The 16,865-nt window shown below is 42.0% G+C and overlaps 1 protein-coding gene across 2 annotated transcripts in view; it reads right to left on the reverse strand.

The window, feature by feature from the left end:
* Positions 1-16,865, reverse strand: part of TTC29 (tetratricopeptide repeat domain 29) — a 358,654-nt gene that overhangs the window by 51,814 nt on the left and 289,975 nt on the right. Inside the window, exon 11 of one of the 2 annotated variants that reach the window (XM_069744037.1) lies at positions 4,441-4,538. The exons of the other annotated variant lie outside the window; for it this stretch is intronic. Coding sequence (XP_069600138.1) covers positions 4,483-4,538 — 56 coding nt within the window. The 3' untranslated portion in view covers positions 4,441-4,482. Of the gene's footprint in view, positions 1-4,440; positions 4,539-16,865 lie in introns of those variants that run through there. 2 annotated transcript variants of the gene reach the window in all.

Here is a 16,865-nt window from a genome sequence, read left to right on the forward strand (position 1 = left end):
ACAGGTGTCTTTTTATACTGATAACAAGTTTAAACAGGTGCCATTATTACAGGTAATGAGTGGAGGAAAGAGGAGACTCTTAAAGAAGAAGTTACAGGTCTGTGAGAGCCTGAAATCTTGATTGTTTGTTTCTGACCAAATACTTATTTTCCACCATAATATGCAAATAAAATGTTAAAAAAACAGACAATGTGATTTTCTGGATTTTTTTTTCTCAGTTTGTCTCCCATAGTTGAGGTCTACCTATGATGTAAATTACAGACGCCTCCCATCTTTTTAAGTGGAGGAACTTGCACTATTGCTGACTGACTAAATACTTTTTTGCCCCACTGTAGGTCACTCTCTTATACCACTAGTATCCACCCACCATCATTTTTGCCATAGTCATATGCATAGGATGTTGCATATGTTGTATATACTTTGGTTATTTTTGTTCAGTTTTATTTATGTTTTCCCAATTATGGTTTTTAATTATGCTGTATTGTATGTACATACTTATTTCAGTTACTGATGAAGGTCCAGCTGTGGGACCGAAACGTTTTCTGATTTGGGATAATAAATCTTTCGTTTCTTCACACCACAAAGTTGAGTGCCGGGTTTTGTATTATTTGCTGATTACGGTTTGGGAACCTACCCGTGCACCTCATACGGTTGTGCACACGTGTTTCTAACTACTATTAAGGTCAAAATAGGCTGGGTCATGAAGGGGTTAAAGCAAGACTTAGAGTGGCAGATCTCCATCCCAGCAGGCTGCCAGCGATGCAGCACGTATTTTTCAAACATTTCAATTCAGATATAGTAGAATGAACTTCACAGTCTATTAAATCAGATACACGTACAAAACTTAAAAAATTGCACGTCCTGGTCAACCTAATCACTTATAGATCTGCACTTGATTAAAGCCTCCAGCCGTAGAATCTAGTGCTGTGAATATGGGGCACTGATGGAATAATTTTGAAAAAATGCAATTTTAATCAGGTATTAAGGCTTGCCGAGACTGGCTAGCACAGTGTTCTTTAGCAATGATGATATTGCATTACTGAAATCTTACTGGAACTCTTCTGACTTCAGGCCAGATTTTAAGAATGGCTAGAGTTAAGTACACCAGTGATCAAATGCCCTTAGGGAAGCAAAGTAACTGTGTTTGCCTAGAGCTAACTACCACCAATATTCGGAAACAAGTTCAGCTTTACTTAAGTGAAACATTTATTCGGAAGCTTATCACAGCCTATCAGAGAGAATGAATACACTTTATTTTTAAGAATAATCTAAAGTAAAATTCCTTTAATCCAGCATCCAAAGGTGTAACAGAATCAACCTGGATTATTTAAGAAAAAAAAACATATAGATCAGTGTTTCCCAAACTCCAGATCATGTTCTCAGAATTTCTTGCATAATTACATAAACTTTGGAACAGCGTATCCACACTTTAGTCTATACAAGGAGTGTATCAGATTTAATTTCTTTAGATAAATGTAAGCCTGTGCTTATGAAAACTGTCTCTTCAGAGAGGAAGAGGACTAGAACTCTAGTGCCACCTATTGGAAGTAGCAATCCTAACAGTCAATGTCGACCCATTAACGAGCCTTGTCACATGACTTAGGATAAAAGCCAAACCAGAATCTCAATTTGCAGACACCGTGTTTCGGGGTACTGCCCCTCGTCAGTGCAAAGTGGAGAGCTGGTTTGGCTGAGTGAGAGGCGTCTGATCGGGATCCAAGAAGCATCGTTTCTCCTTGTGGAGAGTGACATGTTAAGCATGTCGAGATGAGGAGGCTTCAAGCCACAATGCTCCTCTGGGAAATATGCAAATTGTCTCTTCAGAGAGGAAGAGAATTAGAACTCTAGTGCAACTTATTGGAAGTAGCAACCAGTGTCGACCCTTTAACAAGCCTTTAACGAGTACCCCGAAACACAGTGTCTACAAATTGAGATTCTGGTTTGGCTTTTATCATAAGTCATTCCCATATAACTTCACAAATGTTTCTTTCACAATACGGAGCATCTTCACACACAGTCCCTCTACCTCTTCAAGTTTACTTGTTCATGCCACAAGTTTCTTTGTCTTCACCACCACCCAGCACACTACTATAGTCCAGTTAGTGAGAGGTCCTATTCTGCACCCATGTTTCTGGGTACTCTTCCCTTTTAAGAGGGCTAGTTTGCCAATATAGTCAGTTCTTAGCTTCTCAGCTTGCTGGCGCCCTGGAATTCATGCCCGGGGGCACTTTCTTCATCTCATGTTTGTTCCGTCCTGGCCCATTACCTGTCTGAGTTATAAACTTAGTGCCATACTGGTAAGCATCCTTTCCAAGGACTCATCTCAAGTACATCACTCTGTCCTTTTGTCACAACTCTATCTTTTACTGCTCAAGATCACACTATCCACTGCCTTGGTCTCAACTCATGTCGGGGGGACACTCATGTCATGTGACTCTGCTTAGTACTCAGACCAAAGGTCTACCCCTGTTAAGTACCTGTTGCTCGGAAGAGCACAACACTATCACTAACAACACTTGTCACAATACACATTATACACCATAACAATTGGGTCTTCAAGGAGAAACGTGGGCAGTATGTTCATCTCCTTACAGATATATCATATTATGTAGAAAAGTATCTGCTATGGTATGATTTGCTATCAATAAAATCACTGCTCACATGCCAGAAAGTGACATGGGAGAAGGATCAAGAGCCCTATTTGTCTATTAACTGTCGTTATCTTAACCTATTAAGTTATTACCTAGCTCATTCTCTTATTAAAATTTGGAGACTATCCCAAATTACATACCATAGCTGACAAGTGAGTTGCTGTAACCATGCAGTATAAACATATTTTGACTTGTACCAGTGTTAAAACTAAAATATTTAAAGATATTTTTAATGTAGTTAGACACACTTTCAATAAAAACAATTTACGTTAGCTGATATATTGTGTTTACATGATTAGTGGATGCTAGAGTCCACAGAGAACTAGGATTAGGTGCAAAATCTAAAGTAGCCCTTGTTCTTCAATGTATTTACCCTCACAAGGAAGTTTGGACTTAGCTGCAGAGGTCACGATGTCCAGAATAGGTATGAGTTGAGGAGAAAACGTCCTACTCCGAAATGTGCTGGATGAACTTTGACCAGCAGGGCGCTCCGTAGTTTGTGACATCCCAAATATTGAGTGACACCCCAGCTGGTACACAGTTTGCTGAGATCTACCAGCTGGGGGACGGCAGACAGTACCAGTATATTTTCAAAGTGGAACTTTGCAACATCATGCTACTTAGAGATGCTGAGTTCAATGTTCTTAGAAGCAGTGGGATTTGACTGCAGTACGACTGGAGGTCATTATCTTCCTTCAGAGCCATTCTTTTCTCCAATGAATTATTGGTATCACATAACTACTTTCACACTAGCGTCGTTTGGGATTAAAAACGCATCCTGCAAAGTTGTCTGCAGGATGCGTTTTTTCCCCATAGACTAACATTAGCGACGCATTGCGGCGCATTGCCACACGTCGCAACCGTCGTGCGACGGTTGCGTTGTGTTGTGGCGGACCGTCCGAACAAAAAAACGTTGCTTGCAATGTTTTTTTGAGCGTCGTGTCCGCCATTTCCGACCGCACATGCGCGGCCGGAACTCCGCCTCCTCCTCCCCGCAACTCACAATGGGGCAGAGGATGCGTTGGAAAAATGCATCCGCTGCCCCCGTTGTGCGGCGCTTCCACAGTATGCGTCGGTACGTCGGCCCGACGCACTGCGCCTGGCCGAGCATGACGCTAGTGTGAAAGTAGCCGAAAACAAGTAATACATTTCAGATTTTATTATACATCTGTAAACAGATCCTCCACACCATGCTTGCCTGATGGTTGGGTTGTAGATAGGGTTCACAATGTTTTTCATTGATTCCATGCCATACATGTTGCCCTCTGCTACTTTTAAAGATCCGTCCAACAACCTTATTTCACTTCTCATGTGTCCTAGTTTCTGTGTTCTACTGCAAATATTCTTTTCTCAGTAAAAGCTTCTTGACAGCCAGACATCCTTTCAGCATGTAGCTTTGGATTTTGTTTTGACAGTGCAAAAAATGGAAAGAAATGGGACCATATTTTCACATATCTTTCATAGAAAAAAGCTTTAAGCATTGTTTTTTTTACTGATCATGGTTTGGTGGTCTTCGTTGCCTTGCACTATTGTTAGGAGCCCCATTTTGTCTATATGTTTTGCAAAGTGTTTTAGGTTCAGTTCTGTAACGTCACTGTTATACAGCATGTCCTGCCTTCATTTACATGGGGGCTCCAAAAAATGCAGGTGGGCCATTTAAATCACATTGATTTTATAAAGAAACACTATATCAGCTGCTACAAATATGATAAGATATAAAAGTAACATACAAATAAGATCTCTGTTTGCAGTCACTGTATACTTGTGTGGGATAAAAGCCTTTATTTGTTACATGATGAACACACAGTTTTACAGCTCATAACAGTAGTTATCAGCGCTCTGTCTTGTTAAGAGCCGTGCACTTGACCCTGGACAGATTTGTATCCACTGGAAGACAACAATGAATAACAACTAGATGAGATCTTGGCAACCACAAGGAATCAATATACATAATATATATAATAGAAAATATACTGGAATGTACACCGCTGCATTCTACAAAGAATAACAGTTAGTTGCTGAAACTGTGATACTTTTGTAATCACTGACATCTGCCAAAAGTAAACTGCCAAGTGGTGCCAACAAGGAGTTAATGCAACTTGCCCTCTTATGTCCAATTCACTCATGGTATGCTACAAAAAATGTATACAAAACAAAATATAAAATCCCTTTTTCTAGTGCAAAATCCGTTGTGATCAAAAAACGACAGAAAAGAACTGCCAGCAAAGTAACAAGTATAATTATCGGCATTAAACCCACAAAAAACAATAATCAAATTGCTATTTATTTTATATTTTCACCCCATCAAATCTTTTAATGCATTATGTGCAACCCAAAACGTTGTCGATATAAATTACCTCCAAAAATTGCCTGAAACCAATGATGCAAAACTAAAAAAAAAATGTCTCCATCCCTAAAACCCCAAACCCCCAAAATATTGGCATTTTAAAAGAGAACATGTCAGCCAGGTTTTTGCTATGTAATCTGAAGGCAGCATGAGGTAAGTACTGAGACACTGATTTCAGGGATGTGTCACTTATTAGGCTGTGTGATGATGCTTAAGGCCGGCCTCACACTCAGCGTTGAAAAATACGGTCCGTATTTTACGGCCGTAATACGCCTCAAAATTAGAAATACGGTGATCCGTAAGAACTCCGTAGGCAAGGTGTGGTCGCGTATTTTGCGCATGTAATGTTGCGTATGTAATCCGTATGCCCACCGTAATGCGTATTTTTCACGCAACCTGACAAAATGGACATTTAACGGTTTTGGCGGCTGAAATTGATTTAAATTACCCTCATCAACCCTATTTAAGGCCTGTACAACAGGTGGCTCACTCCCATATGGTCATTTTGTGGTTTGACATCTGTTGTAGTGTTGTGGTAACATTTGTACCATGTCTGACCACCTGCAGTTCACCCCAACGCAGCGGGTTTTGTTTAACTGGCTATTGTCTCGTTGGTTTGGGCACCCATACCCTGTGATTGTGGATCCGCGAAGGAGGAGAAGAATGTGGGTGCATCCTCTTCTGACTAAACGCCTCACTAAAGGCCATTTTCATCGGCTATATACAGCTCTGCGGGAACATCCTGAAAAGTTTTATCTCTACTGTCGCATGACAATCCGAACATTTGACAGATAGTTGGAGATGTTACGCCCAGGAATAACATTTCAGGACACAAGGCTGCGCAAAGCTATCTCCGCTGAGGAGCGTCTTCTCTTCACGTTACGGTATGTATTCTACATCCTCACATACTGTATGTTGATGATCTTTTTTTTTCTTCCTTTTTTTGGTTTTAATCTGTTTTTTGCCGGAATATGTGTACATTATGTCCCAAGCAGATGTGACAAAGTGACGTAACTGTTATAGTTAAGCCCCTTAAGGACATTTTTCCCTTTCCAGCGTTAATCTAGTATCAGACAAATGCAAATATGATTGTGCTTGTTCATGTTTTGTGTTCACTCTTGAAACAGACCTGATTTTTTTTTTTTTTTCACTTACAGATTTCTGTCCACTGGATTGTCCTTTGCGGGTCTCCACCTTGAATTTTTGATTGGCCGCTCCACCATTTCTGGCATTGTGCGGTTAACCTGTTGCCAAATATGGGATAGACTTAAGGACCTTGTGATGCCTGAGCCAAAACAGGCTGATTGGCTCAAAATAGCCCGTGGGTTCCAGGTCAATTGTGACTTCCCAAACTGCATTGGAGCGGTGGTTGGGAAACATATTAGGGTACGTAAGCCGCCGAACTTTGGCTCCCAATTCTACAATTATAAGCAGTTTTTCTCTGTAGTTCTGTTAGCTGTAGTTGACAGTAACTACAGGTTTATAATTGTAGACATTGGGGCCTATGGCCGAACTGGAGACTCTAGGGTCTTCAATTCGTCTATAATGGGTCGGCAGCTACGTGACAACCAGTTAGACCTCCCACCACCACAACAACTCCCAGGTTCCACTGCGGAAGCACTGCCTTTTTTTTGGTTGGAGATGAGGCCTTCCAACTCACCAGACACATCATGAGGCCTTATCCCCGGCGCAACCTGGACCACCGTCGGAGGATATTTAATTTGCGCCTTTCTAGGGCGCGCAGACTGGTGGAGTGCGCCTTTGGTATTCTGGTGGCCAAATGGCGTGTCCTACAGACTGTCATACAGCTTAGTGAGGCTACAGTAAATGAAGTAATCAAAGCATCAGTAATTTTGCACAACTATACCCGCATACATGATTGCTTCTCAGATGGTAATGATGAACACATGTTGCGTAGTGTAATTAGGCCAACACCAAATGGCCCTCCTCCGCGCCGTCCCCTTTCTGGCATAAAAGTTAGGGATGTATTGACCAATTATTTTGTTTCTCCTCAGGGTTCTACTCCCTGGCAAGATTATGCTGTTTCTCAGTTGTGATTTCATTATTTTAAAGATATGTTTGGGAAATATACTATTTTCATCCACTGAAACAGTACTGTGTATGTTTGGTTTCCTTACTGACCATATGTTTATGTTTTCTGAATATGTGTGTGATGCAAAAATGATTAATCCACAAACATCAATTGGCTTTGGTGATAACTTTTTACTAACATAGGAACCCTTTTTTTTATCTTTACACCATATTTTAGGCATATGGTTTGTATAACCCTTTTTTATGGGTTGCTTTCTAACAAGGATCCACGACAAAGTGGAAATGGTGGGCAAACACAAAATTAACATGGTAGCCAGCTACCAAAATAAAAACAAAATAAACCAGCAAAAAACAAAACTATTACAGATCCCTGTAAGTTGGTGGGGGAGATGTTGCCAGCTCTGGGTCCTGGTCAGGGGGCCTTTGTTGGGCCGATGGGAGTTCATCCTGTGAGGATGCAGTGGCTTGTGGCCCAGAATACTGGCCTTGTCCATATTGGCCAGATGTGTGGTGACCATAAGCCAATTGGCTCTGTGCATCATGCTGACGTACAGATTGCCTTGCATCATACCCCAACCCAAAATGGCTATGTTGTCCAAACCCAGGTTGGGACCAGCCAACATCACTGGGTCTGGAGAAGTGGCCATATTGGGATTGGGGGTTGTAGCCTGCCATTTGGTAGTCTGATGGCCTTTGTAGATTTTGGGGTGGGAGGGGTTGAAGTGGAGGCACACGTGGAGTAGGTGCTGCAAATCCTGATTGATTGTGCTCCTGTTGAGGGAATTGAAGGCGCAAGAGGTTGGTTTGGCCAAGCTGCCTTCGCTCCAGATATTCAAAAACCTCATAGGGGTTATTTGGAGGGGTGCTTAAATCAATCAGGATTTGCATACACCCTCTCACACATAGCCTCACCTCACGGGGAAGGGGTCTAAGGTAACGGGCAAGGCTGCGGGCAAAGGCCTCCTCGCCATCATCCGTGGCTGCCCTGGCCAAATAATTGAGGACCCCAGCATCAACATCACTTCTTCTGGCTTCCAGCTCTCTCCTTCGGCGGGATCTCCGTAAAGGCCCAGCTGCCTGTGGGGATGACACCAGTGGGTCTGTAGGGCTGCTGCTCTGGCCATGTTCCTCAAGCCTTTTCGCATCATGTGCTGCTGAGGGTGGTGGTGCTGGATCTTCCTCACTTGCTGCTGCCTGCAGTGATGATGATGCTGATGGGTCCTCAAGGATGGATGCTGATGAAGCCAAAGATGGTCCTGCAACCTCTTCCTCCACACTTACAGGATCTATGAGAGGGTCAGATTCTGATCCGGTTTCCCTCTCTGTGAGGTTAGACTGTGTTCTGTTAATAAAACAATAAAAGGTAATTATTTTGTGGACATTGTTTAATTACTCAGATCAGCACAACATCTCCTTCTCTACTCCCCTCTTATCTCATATTCACACAAGAATATACAAGATTTGTCTTGTGGATCCCAACAAATGTACCAAACACTATCACAACACATCATAATGTGGCATACCATTTCAAGCTAGACCAAAACCATGAAGACCCACCTCTTCAAACAATCAGATAGCATGCAGTAACAACCCATCCCACAAAACACTGCCTGAACATCTCTAAACTCGCATACTACATTCTCACCCATCCCTTGTTGAAGCTTGGGATGCTTGGCGGCCAGGGTCCTCTCTCCTCCAGGACCCTTTTGGAATTTATGATTGTTTACATTATTGTTTGCACTATATTGACACATCCTTACATGTAATTTGCAATGTAATAACCCTAATCAACAAAACAGACTAAGATTTAGTTTCATTACAAATGTGTTGAGTGGTTTTTACTTACTGCCTAAGATCCATACTGACATCCAAAAAGGAAAGACGGTCATAATATATGTACAGTGGGGCAAAAAAGTATTTAGTCAGTCAGCAATAGTGCAAGTTCCACCACTTAAAAAGATGAGAGGCGTCTGTAATTTACATCATAGGTAGACCTCAACTATGGGAGACAAACTGAGAAAAAAAAATCCAGAAAATCACATTGTCTGTTTTTTTAACAATTTATTTGCATATTATGGTGGAAAATAAGTATTTGGTCAGAAACAAAATTTCATCTCAATACTTTGTAATATATCCTTTGTTGGCATTGACAGAGGTCAAACGTTTTCTGTAAGTCTTCACAAGGTTGCCACACACTGTTGTTGGTATGTTGGCCCATTCCTCCATGCAGATCTCCTCTAGAGCAGTGATGTTTTTGGCTTTTCGCTTGGCAACACGGACTTTCAACTCCCTCCAAAGGTTTTCTATAGGGTTGAGATCTGGAGACTGGCTAGGCCACTCCAGGACCTTGAAATGCTTCTTACGAAGCCACTCCTTCGTTGCCCTGGCGGTGTGCTTTGGATCATTGTCATGTTGAAAGACCCAGCCACGTTTCATCTTCAATGCCCTTGCTGATGGAAGGAGGTTTGCACTCAAAATCTCATGATACATGGCCCCATTCATTCTTTCATGTACCCGGATCAGTCGTCCTGGCCCCTTTGCAGAGAAACAGCCCCAAAGCATGATGTTTCCACCACCATGCTTTACAGTAGGTATGGTGTTTGATGGATGCAACTCAGTATTCTTTTTCCTCCAAACACAACAAGTTGTGTTTCTACCAAACAGTGCCAGTTTGGTTTCATCAGACCATAGGACATTCTCCCAAAACTTCTCTGGATCATCCAAATGCTCTCTAGCAAACTTCAGATGGGCCCGGACATGTACTGGCTTAAGCAGTGGGACACGTCTGGCACTGCAGGATCTGAGTCCATGGTGGTGTAGTGTGTTACTTATGGTAGGCCTTGTTACATTGGTCCCAGCTCTCTGCAGTTCATTCACTAGGCCCCCCCGCGTGGTTCTGGGATTTTTGCTCACCGTTCTTGTGATCATTCTGACCCCACGGGGTGGGATTTTGCGTGGAGCCCCAGATCGAGGGAGATTATCAGTGGTCTTGTATGTCTTCCATTTTCTAGTTATTGCTCCCACTGTTGATTTCTTCACTCCAAGCTGGTTGGCTATTGCAGATTCAGTCTTCCCAGCCTGGTGCAGGGCTACAATTTTGTTTCTGGTGTCCTTTGATAGCTCTTTGGTCTTCACCATAGTGGAGTTTGGAGTCAGACTGTTTGAGGGTGTGCACAGGTGTCTTTTTATACTGATAACAAGTTTAAACAGGTGCTATTACTACAGGTAATGAGTGGAGGAAAGAGGAGACTCTTAAAGAAGAAGTGACAGGTCTGTGAGAGCCAGAAATCTTGATTGTTTGTTTCTGACCAAATACTTATTTTCCACCATAATATGCAAATAAATTGTTAAAAAAACAGACAATGTGATTTTCTGGATTTTTTTTTCTCAGTTTGTCTCCCATAGTTGAGGTCTACCTATGATGTAAATTACAGACGCCTCTCATCTTTTTAAGTGGTGGAACTTGCACTATTGCTGACTGACTAAATACTTTTTTGCCCCACTGTATTTGCACTTCTTCAGTGGGGCTGCTGACCCACTTCTAGCCCGCTGCTGTCTTTCCCGCCGGTATTGGTCCCGGATGCTGCGCCATCGTGTCATAACATCATCCACTGCAATTACATGGTCAGAAATATTGTTCAATATCATTCTGAACATAGCTTATTCCAGTTGTCAGTCATATTTTGTTTTTTTGTGTAAAAATTTGGTATAGCACCATAATTTCCATGGTGAGGCAGATGATAAAGGGGTTACATGCAGAGGTCTATATATCGCCCACAGTTAATAACTTGACAGTAACAGACTGGTAGAGAGGGGAGAGAACCCTGTTCTTGCAAACATACATTAGGTAAGATCGGATAGGATAGGAAAGGAAAATGCCTTGTGCAATAATGAGACTAATGTGTGAAATTATGTCAAAATAAGACAAAGGACAACAACCCTCTGGACGGGGTATGAGGCCAAGAAAATATTTAGCAGGGCAAGATCAAGATGAACTATGTCCAGAAACACTTTGGCATGTTACTCAGCTTTAGAAAATGCCAAAAATGGCCATAAATGACATATAAAGATAAAAATGATTGCTCAAGTAATCATGTAGGGAAAGCATCTTGTAAAGTTAAATCTTGTGAATACATGAGTGTACTTACATAGACTTGTCTGCTCCGCACGTGGCCGTTGGGCATAATTGGGGAATAGGAGCCCACAGATGGCCCTCCAAGCTGCCTCTTTCCTGGCCCGGTTTGAGTAGTTGGGATCCCGCTGGTCCCATATTTCTGGCCTTTCTTGGACCAGGATGAGGAGCATATCTACGTTGATTGTACTGGCCATGCTGCTTGGAACTCTGTGGAGGCGAGCACCAGACTTCCGGGATGTCTGTGTGGCTTTTTGAGCTAATTAGCATGTCTGAGATTCACGATTGAGGGCTTGGCTCAATTCCTTGCACCTGGCGATGTCTGGAGATGTCTGGCGTATTTCACGCAAGTCACAATGTTGGTCCGTGTGTAATCCGTATATTTCTCGCCCCCATAGACTTTCATTGGCGATTTTTTTGCGCAATACGGTGACAAACGCAGCATGCTGCGATTTTCTACGGCCGTAGAAGATCCGTAAAATACGGCAGGTAGAAGCTTGGCCATAGAGATGCATTGTACCGTGTGCAATCCGTATTTTCTGCACCTCTCTTACTTCCGTAAAACTCGCTAGTGTGAGAGATTAATCATTGCCCGAACTGATGCTCTCGTCAGCACAGGTCCGACTACTCCTCTGATATGGGGCCAAGAAATGTACTTAACTCCTTCACGACATGCCCCGTACTAGTACTGCGCATGTCGTGTCTCCCCCTTTGATGTGGGCTCCGGCGCTGAGCCCACATCAAAGTCGCGACATGTCAGCTGTTTTGTACAGCTGACATGTGCGCGCAACAGCGGCAGGTGGAATTGCGATCCACCTGCCGCTATTAACCTGTTAAATGCCGCTGTCAAACGCTGACAGCAGCATTTAACTACCGCTTCCGGCAGCGCGGCAGGAAATGAGCACATCGCTGACCCCGTCACATGATCGGGGGTCGGCGATGTGTCAGAATGGTAACCATAGAGGTCCTTGAGACCTCTATGGTTACTGATGCCGGCCTGCTGTGAGTGCCACCCTGTGGTCAGCGCTCATAGCAAGCCTGCATTTCAGCTACACAGCGACCTGATGATCGCTGCTATATAGCAGAGCCAATCTAGTTGTGCCAGTTTCTAGCCTCCCAGGGAGGCTATTGAAGCATGGCAAAAGTAAAAAAAAAAGTTTTTAAAAATATGAAAAAAAAAATATATAAAAGTTTAAATCACCCGCCTTCCTCCCCATCCAAAATAAAATCAAAAAAATCAAACCTACACATATTTGGTATCGCCGCATTCAGAATCGCCTGATCTATCATTTAAAAAAAGCATTAACCTGATCGCTAAACAGTGTAGAGAGAAAAAAATTTGAAACACCAGAATTACGTTTTTTGGTCGCCGCGACATCGCATTAAAATGCAATAACGGGCGATCAAAAGAATGTATCTGCACAAAAGTGGTATCATTAAAAACGTCAGCTTGGCACACAAAAAATAAGCCCTCACCCGACCCCAGATCACGAAAAATAGAAGCTGTGGGTATCAGAAAATGGCGCATTATTTTTTTTTATAGCAAAGTTTTGAATTTTTTTTCACCACTTAGGTAAAGAATAACCTAGACATATTTGGTGTCTATGAACTCGTAATGACCTGGAGAATCATAATATCAGGTCAGTTTTAGCATTTAGTGAACCTAACAAAAAAGTCAAACAAAAAACAAGTGTGGGATTGCACTTTTTTTTGCAATTTCACCACACTTGGAACTTTTTTCCTGTTTTCTAGTACAAGACACGGTAAAACCAATGGTGTCATTCAAAAGTACAACTCGTCCCGCAAAAAATAAGCCTTCACATGGCCATATTGACGGAAAAATATAAAAGTTATGGCTCTGGGAAGGAGGGGAGCGAAAAACGAAAACGCAAAAACGAAAAAGGGCCGCGGCGTGAAGGGATTAAAGGTATGAAAACAATTTTTTTTCTAAATAATTGAAACATTAAATAACCTAAAATAATTGGAAAATTCTACTACAGAAACTAAAATATGCAATTAACATTCTGTTACATATTTAGAATGAGTAGGCAATTTATTTATTTTACAAAGAAAACTTTACACATCATAAATCTCCTCTTAAACTAATAAGAAATATCCTAGATGTAAGGCTCTTGAAGAAATAACAGCTCGGAGCCCGCACTGCTTCACTTCTTTTCTCAGTAGGAGCACAACAATAAACAGACTCGGGGGAAGTGTCATAAGGTACTGACAAACGTAACGTTTTTTGCTTTTATCAGTCTTAATCCATAAAGCTCACACTTCTTCCTCTGGGCTGAATCATACGCTGCTGCCTCTCTCTTTTTTTCTATCAAATGCTCCCTATCTGCCACTTGTCAGCCCAGGATCCTGATTCTGCATCTGGGCTTTTCAAGTACTGGTATCTTCAGAAATGGTGCCAGCCTGCCTCCGCCATGGTTGTGTTTGTCCTAACTCAATTATCACATTCGTGAACGGCAATATATTCATTTGTGAGCACTGAGGCAGTCAGTGGGTGGGTATTGATCAGAATATAATGTCATGAGCAAGGTTGGAAATATGTATTCAGCCTAATGGTTGCTATTAAGTAGGTGGGAATGGCTTCTCATTAGCCAACAATCCCAGTTTCCAAACTTTCCCTCCTCCCTCGGCCACCAGCTGCCAATCTGTTCAATCTTTTTCTATTTTTTTTTTATTTTGGAGTTCATTGCTTACTGCAGCGCAAAAAGCCTTTGTTTAAGAAAGAGGGCTCCTAGGGTCTCAGCTGCTGGGGTACTGCTTGCTGCTTGCGATGAGTAGCAACTGTCAGTTTATTTTATCTCAATCTTTTCATCATTCTGCTGAAACTGGTCGAATGAAGCCACCTGAGAGACCGGAGCGCTGAGTACCTACAAGTCATTAGCCAATCTCTCCCTACATAACAAGTCAACTGTATAGTGCCTCGAACGAGCGCAGCTTTTTAACCCTGTCCTTCCCGCTCAGTGGTGCCTGTATGCCAGAAACATCGGCTTACGTCAATCAAAAGTTTAAGCATTCATTAGTCATTTTCGGCCTAAACACATAAATATAAAAATACAAGATAAATAATGGAAGAATAATGATAATAATATAATAAATATTTTACAATGTAGGGTTTACAGAAATATTTCAAGCATTTTTTTTTTAAATTTCATCGCTAGAGGGTAAGTTGTCTGCGCTTAATATACTTACCAGTTGCAGTTTTCTCCTCTTCCCAACGCCGCTCCAGTCCCGATCTGCCATCTTGTAATAAAAGCTTCTGACTGACTAGAAGTCAGAGGTAACAGTTACAAGCTCTCAATGGAAGTCTATGAGAGTCTCGCTCTGGCCTCGTTCTGGCTCTCGTAGACATCCATTGAGTTGTGACGTCTGGATCGCTCCAGCAAACACGGGATCAATCCGGCAGGTCACAAGACCGTATCGAAGCCAATAACACAAGAAGACAGCGGCTGGTAATTATAAGACTAGGGACAGGGAACTTAGATTATTGACACCACTCTTCCAGCGGTAAAATAAAAAACATTAAAAAAAAGTTGAAGCGGTGCTGTAACAAAATATTGCATGAGTTATTCTATTTTGTGTAAAATAACTAAAATAACTAAAAAGAATCAACTCATTTTTGCAATATATGTCTGAAAGCAAATTGCAATTTGTAAACATTATGCCATCCAAACATTATGTCTTCCAAAAAATTAAACTAGTAGACAAATCAATTTAGAAAGTATATGTTGATATACAGAGCATATCACATGCATGTATTTATACTATACAGAAAGCTAGAAATAGTTGGATGGTGATTTCGCCTCTGCATGCCACTATTTTTGATTAAAAATGAAGCAACTGAGATGCAACTGAAGTGTAGACTTTCAGGTTTAGTTAAAGGGGTTGAACAAAAATATCCTGTGAAACATTTAGAAACTGGAACCATATTTCTACATAGTCTCCTCATTTCAGGAGCTCAAAAGTAATTGGACAAATAAAAGAAATGTTAATTTTTTATACTTTGTAGAGAATTTTTTGCAGCCTATGACTGCATGAAGTCTGGAAGCCATGAACACTGAGATTCCTTCTTTGTAATCCTTTGCCAGACCTTTACTGCAGCTGAATTCAGTTGTTGCTTCTTTGTGGGTCCTTCTACCTTTAGTTTTGTCTGAAGCATGTGTATGCATGCTCGATGGGGTTGAGATCATTGACCATCTTTACTGTGAAGCGTCATCCACTCAACCTCCCTGTATTTGGTTGAATCTGAGCAGAAACTATAGCCCTGTACACTTCAGAATTCACCTGGCTGTTTCTGTCTTCAGTTGCATCATCAATAAACACTAGTGACCCGATGCCATTGGAAGCCATTCATGCCCATGCTATCACACTACCTCTACCATGTTTTACAGAGGATGTTGGGTGCTTCGAGCCATTATAGTTTCTTATTCACATTATTCTGGTACACGTTGATATTCCTTTCATCTGTCCAAAGAATGCATTTCTAGGACTGGGCTGACTTCTTTAGATGTTTTTGTCTAATCTGGCCTTTCTATATTTATGACTGATTAATGGTTTATACCTTGTGAACTTTGTAGTTGCTCTCATGAAGTCTTCTCTTTATGGTAGAATTAGATACTGAAATACCTATTTCCCGTAGAGTGTTTTTCGCTTGGGTGGATGTTGTGAAGGGGTTTTTCTTCACCATGGAAAGGATTCTGTGATTATCCACCACTGTTGTCTTACATGGACATCCAGGCCTTTTTGAGTTCCCAAGCTAACCAGTGCGCTCTGTTACTTTGCAAAATGTACCAAAATTGTTGATTTGGCCGCTCTTAACATTTCTGCTCTCTCTAAAGGATTTCCTTTTTTTTCCAGCCTAATGATGGTCTATTTCTCTTATATTAAGAGCTCCTTTGACTGCGTATTGGGTGGGTTCAAATCCCACCAAGGACAATATCTGCAAGGAGCTTGTTTGCTCTGAGTATTCTCTGGGTACTGGGGTTTCTTCACGCAGTCCAGAGGCATACTGGTAGGAATAGGTTATATCTTATTGAACCAGTGGTGATCCGACTGCTTTGACCAACACAAATTGCAATATTTTTATCCCCCTGAAAAATAGAGTGTGCATGCTTGACCACTGTTTCATTCATGGGGCTGCTGAGACAATCATCAATGACTTTGTTAATTGGCTGCAGTGGTGACAACATAAGGAATGAACTTGACGTCTGCAGACAGTCACTGGACTCATTAGTTTTGCGATGGCTACATTGGCATCTAAGCCTAACCCAATGCTTGGATAAAGCCCTCGTGGGCAGTAGTCCTGATTACTGATGGGTGAATCCCTGGATGTTTAGGTCCGGCAGGTTCAGCTGCCTCGTTCACTTCAATGCGAACCTCGTTCACTTCAATGCGAGGCCCAAACTTTGGGTGTTTGCCAAGCTTCCATATGCATGACAGCATGGCAAACACTGTCTCTGATGGGCGGTTAAATTATTACCACTGGTCAGAGAGCTGTGGTTCCCATGCTGTCAAGTGACAGCGTGAGCCCACATCTGTGACTGGAGGTAGAAGGTTTACATTTGGTCACTGGTGTCGGCTGATGGGACTACTACTCCCATCATCCTACGCCTATTACCGCTAATACCAGCTAGAGCAGGCGGCTCTAAAAAAAAAAGTGTGGGTTCCC

The sequence above is a fragment of the Ranitomeya imitator genome, chromosome 1 (genome assembly GCF_032444005.1).
Source record: "Ranitomeya imitator isolate aRanImi1 chromosome 1, aRanImi1.pri, whole genome shotgun sequence".
NCBI lineage: Eukaryota > Metazoa > Chordata > Amphibia > Anura > Dendrobatidae > Ranitomeya > Ranitomeya imitator.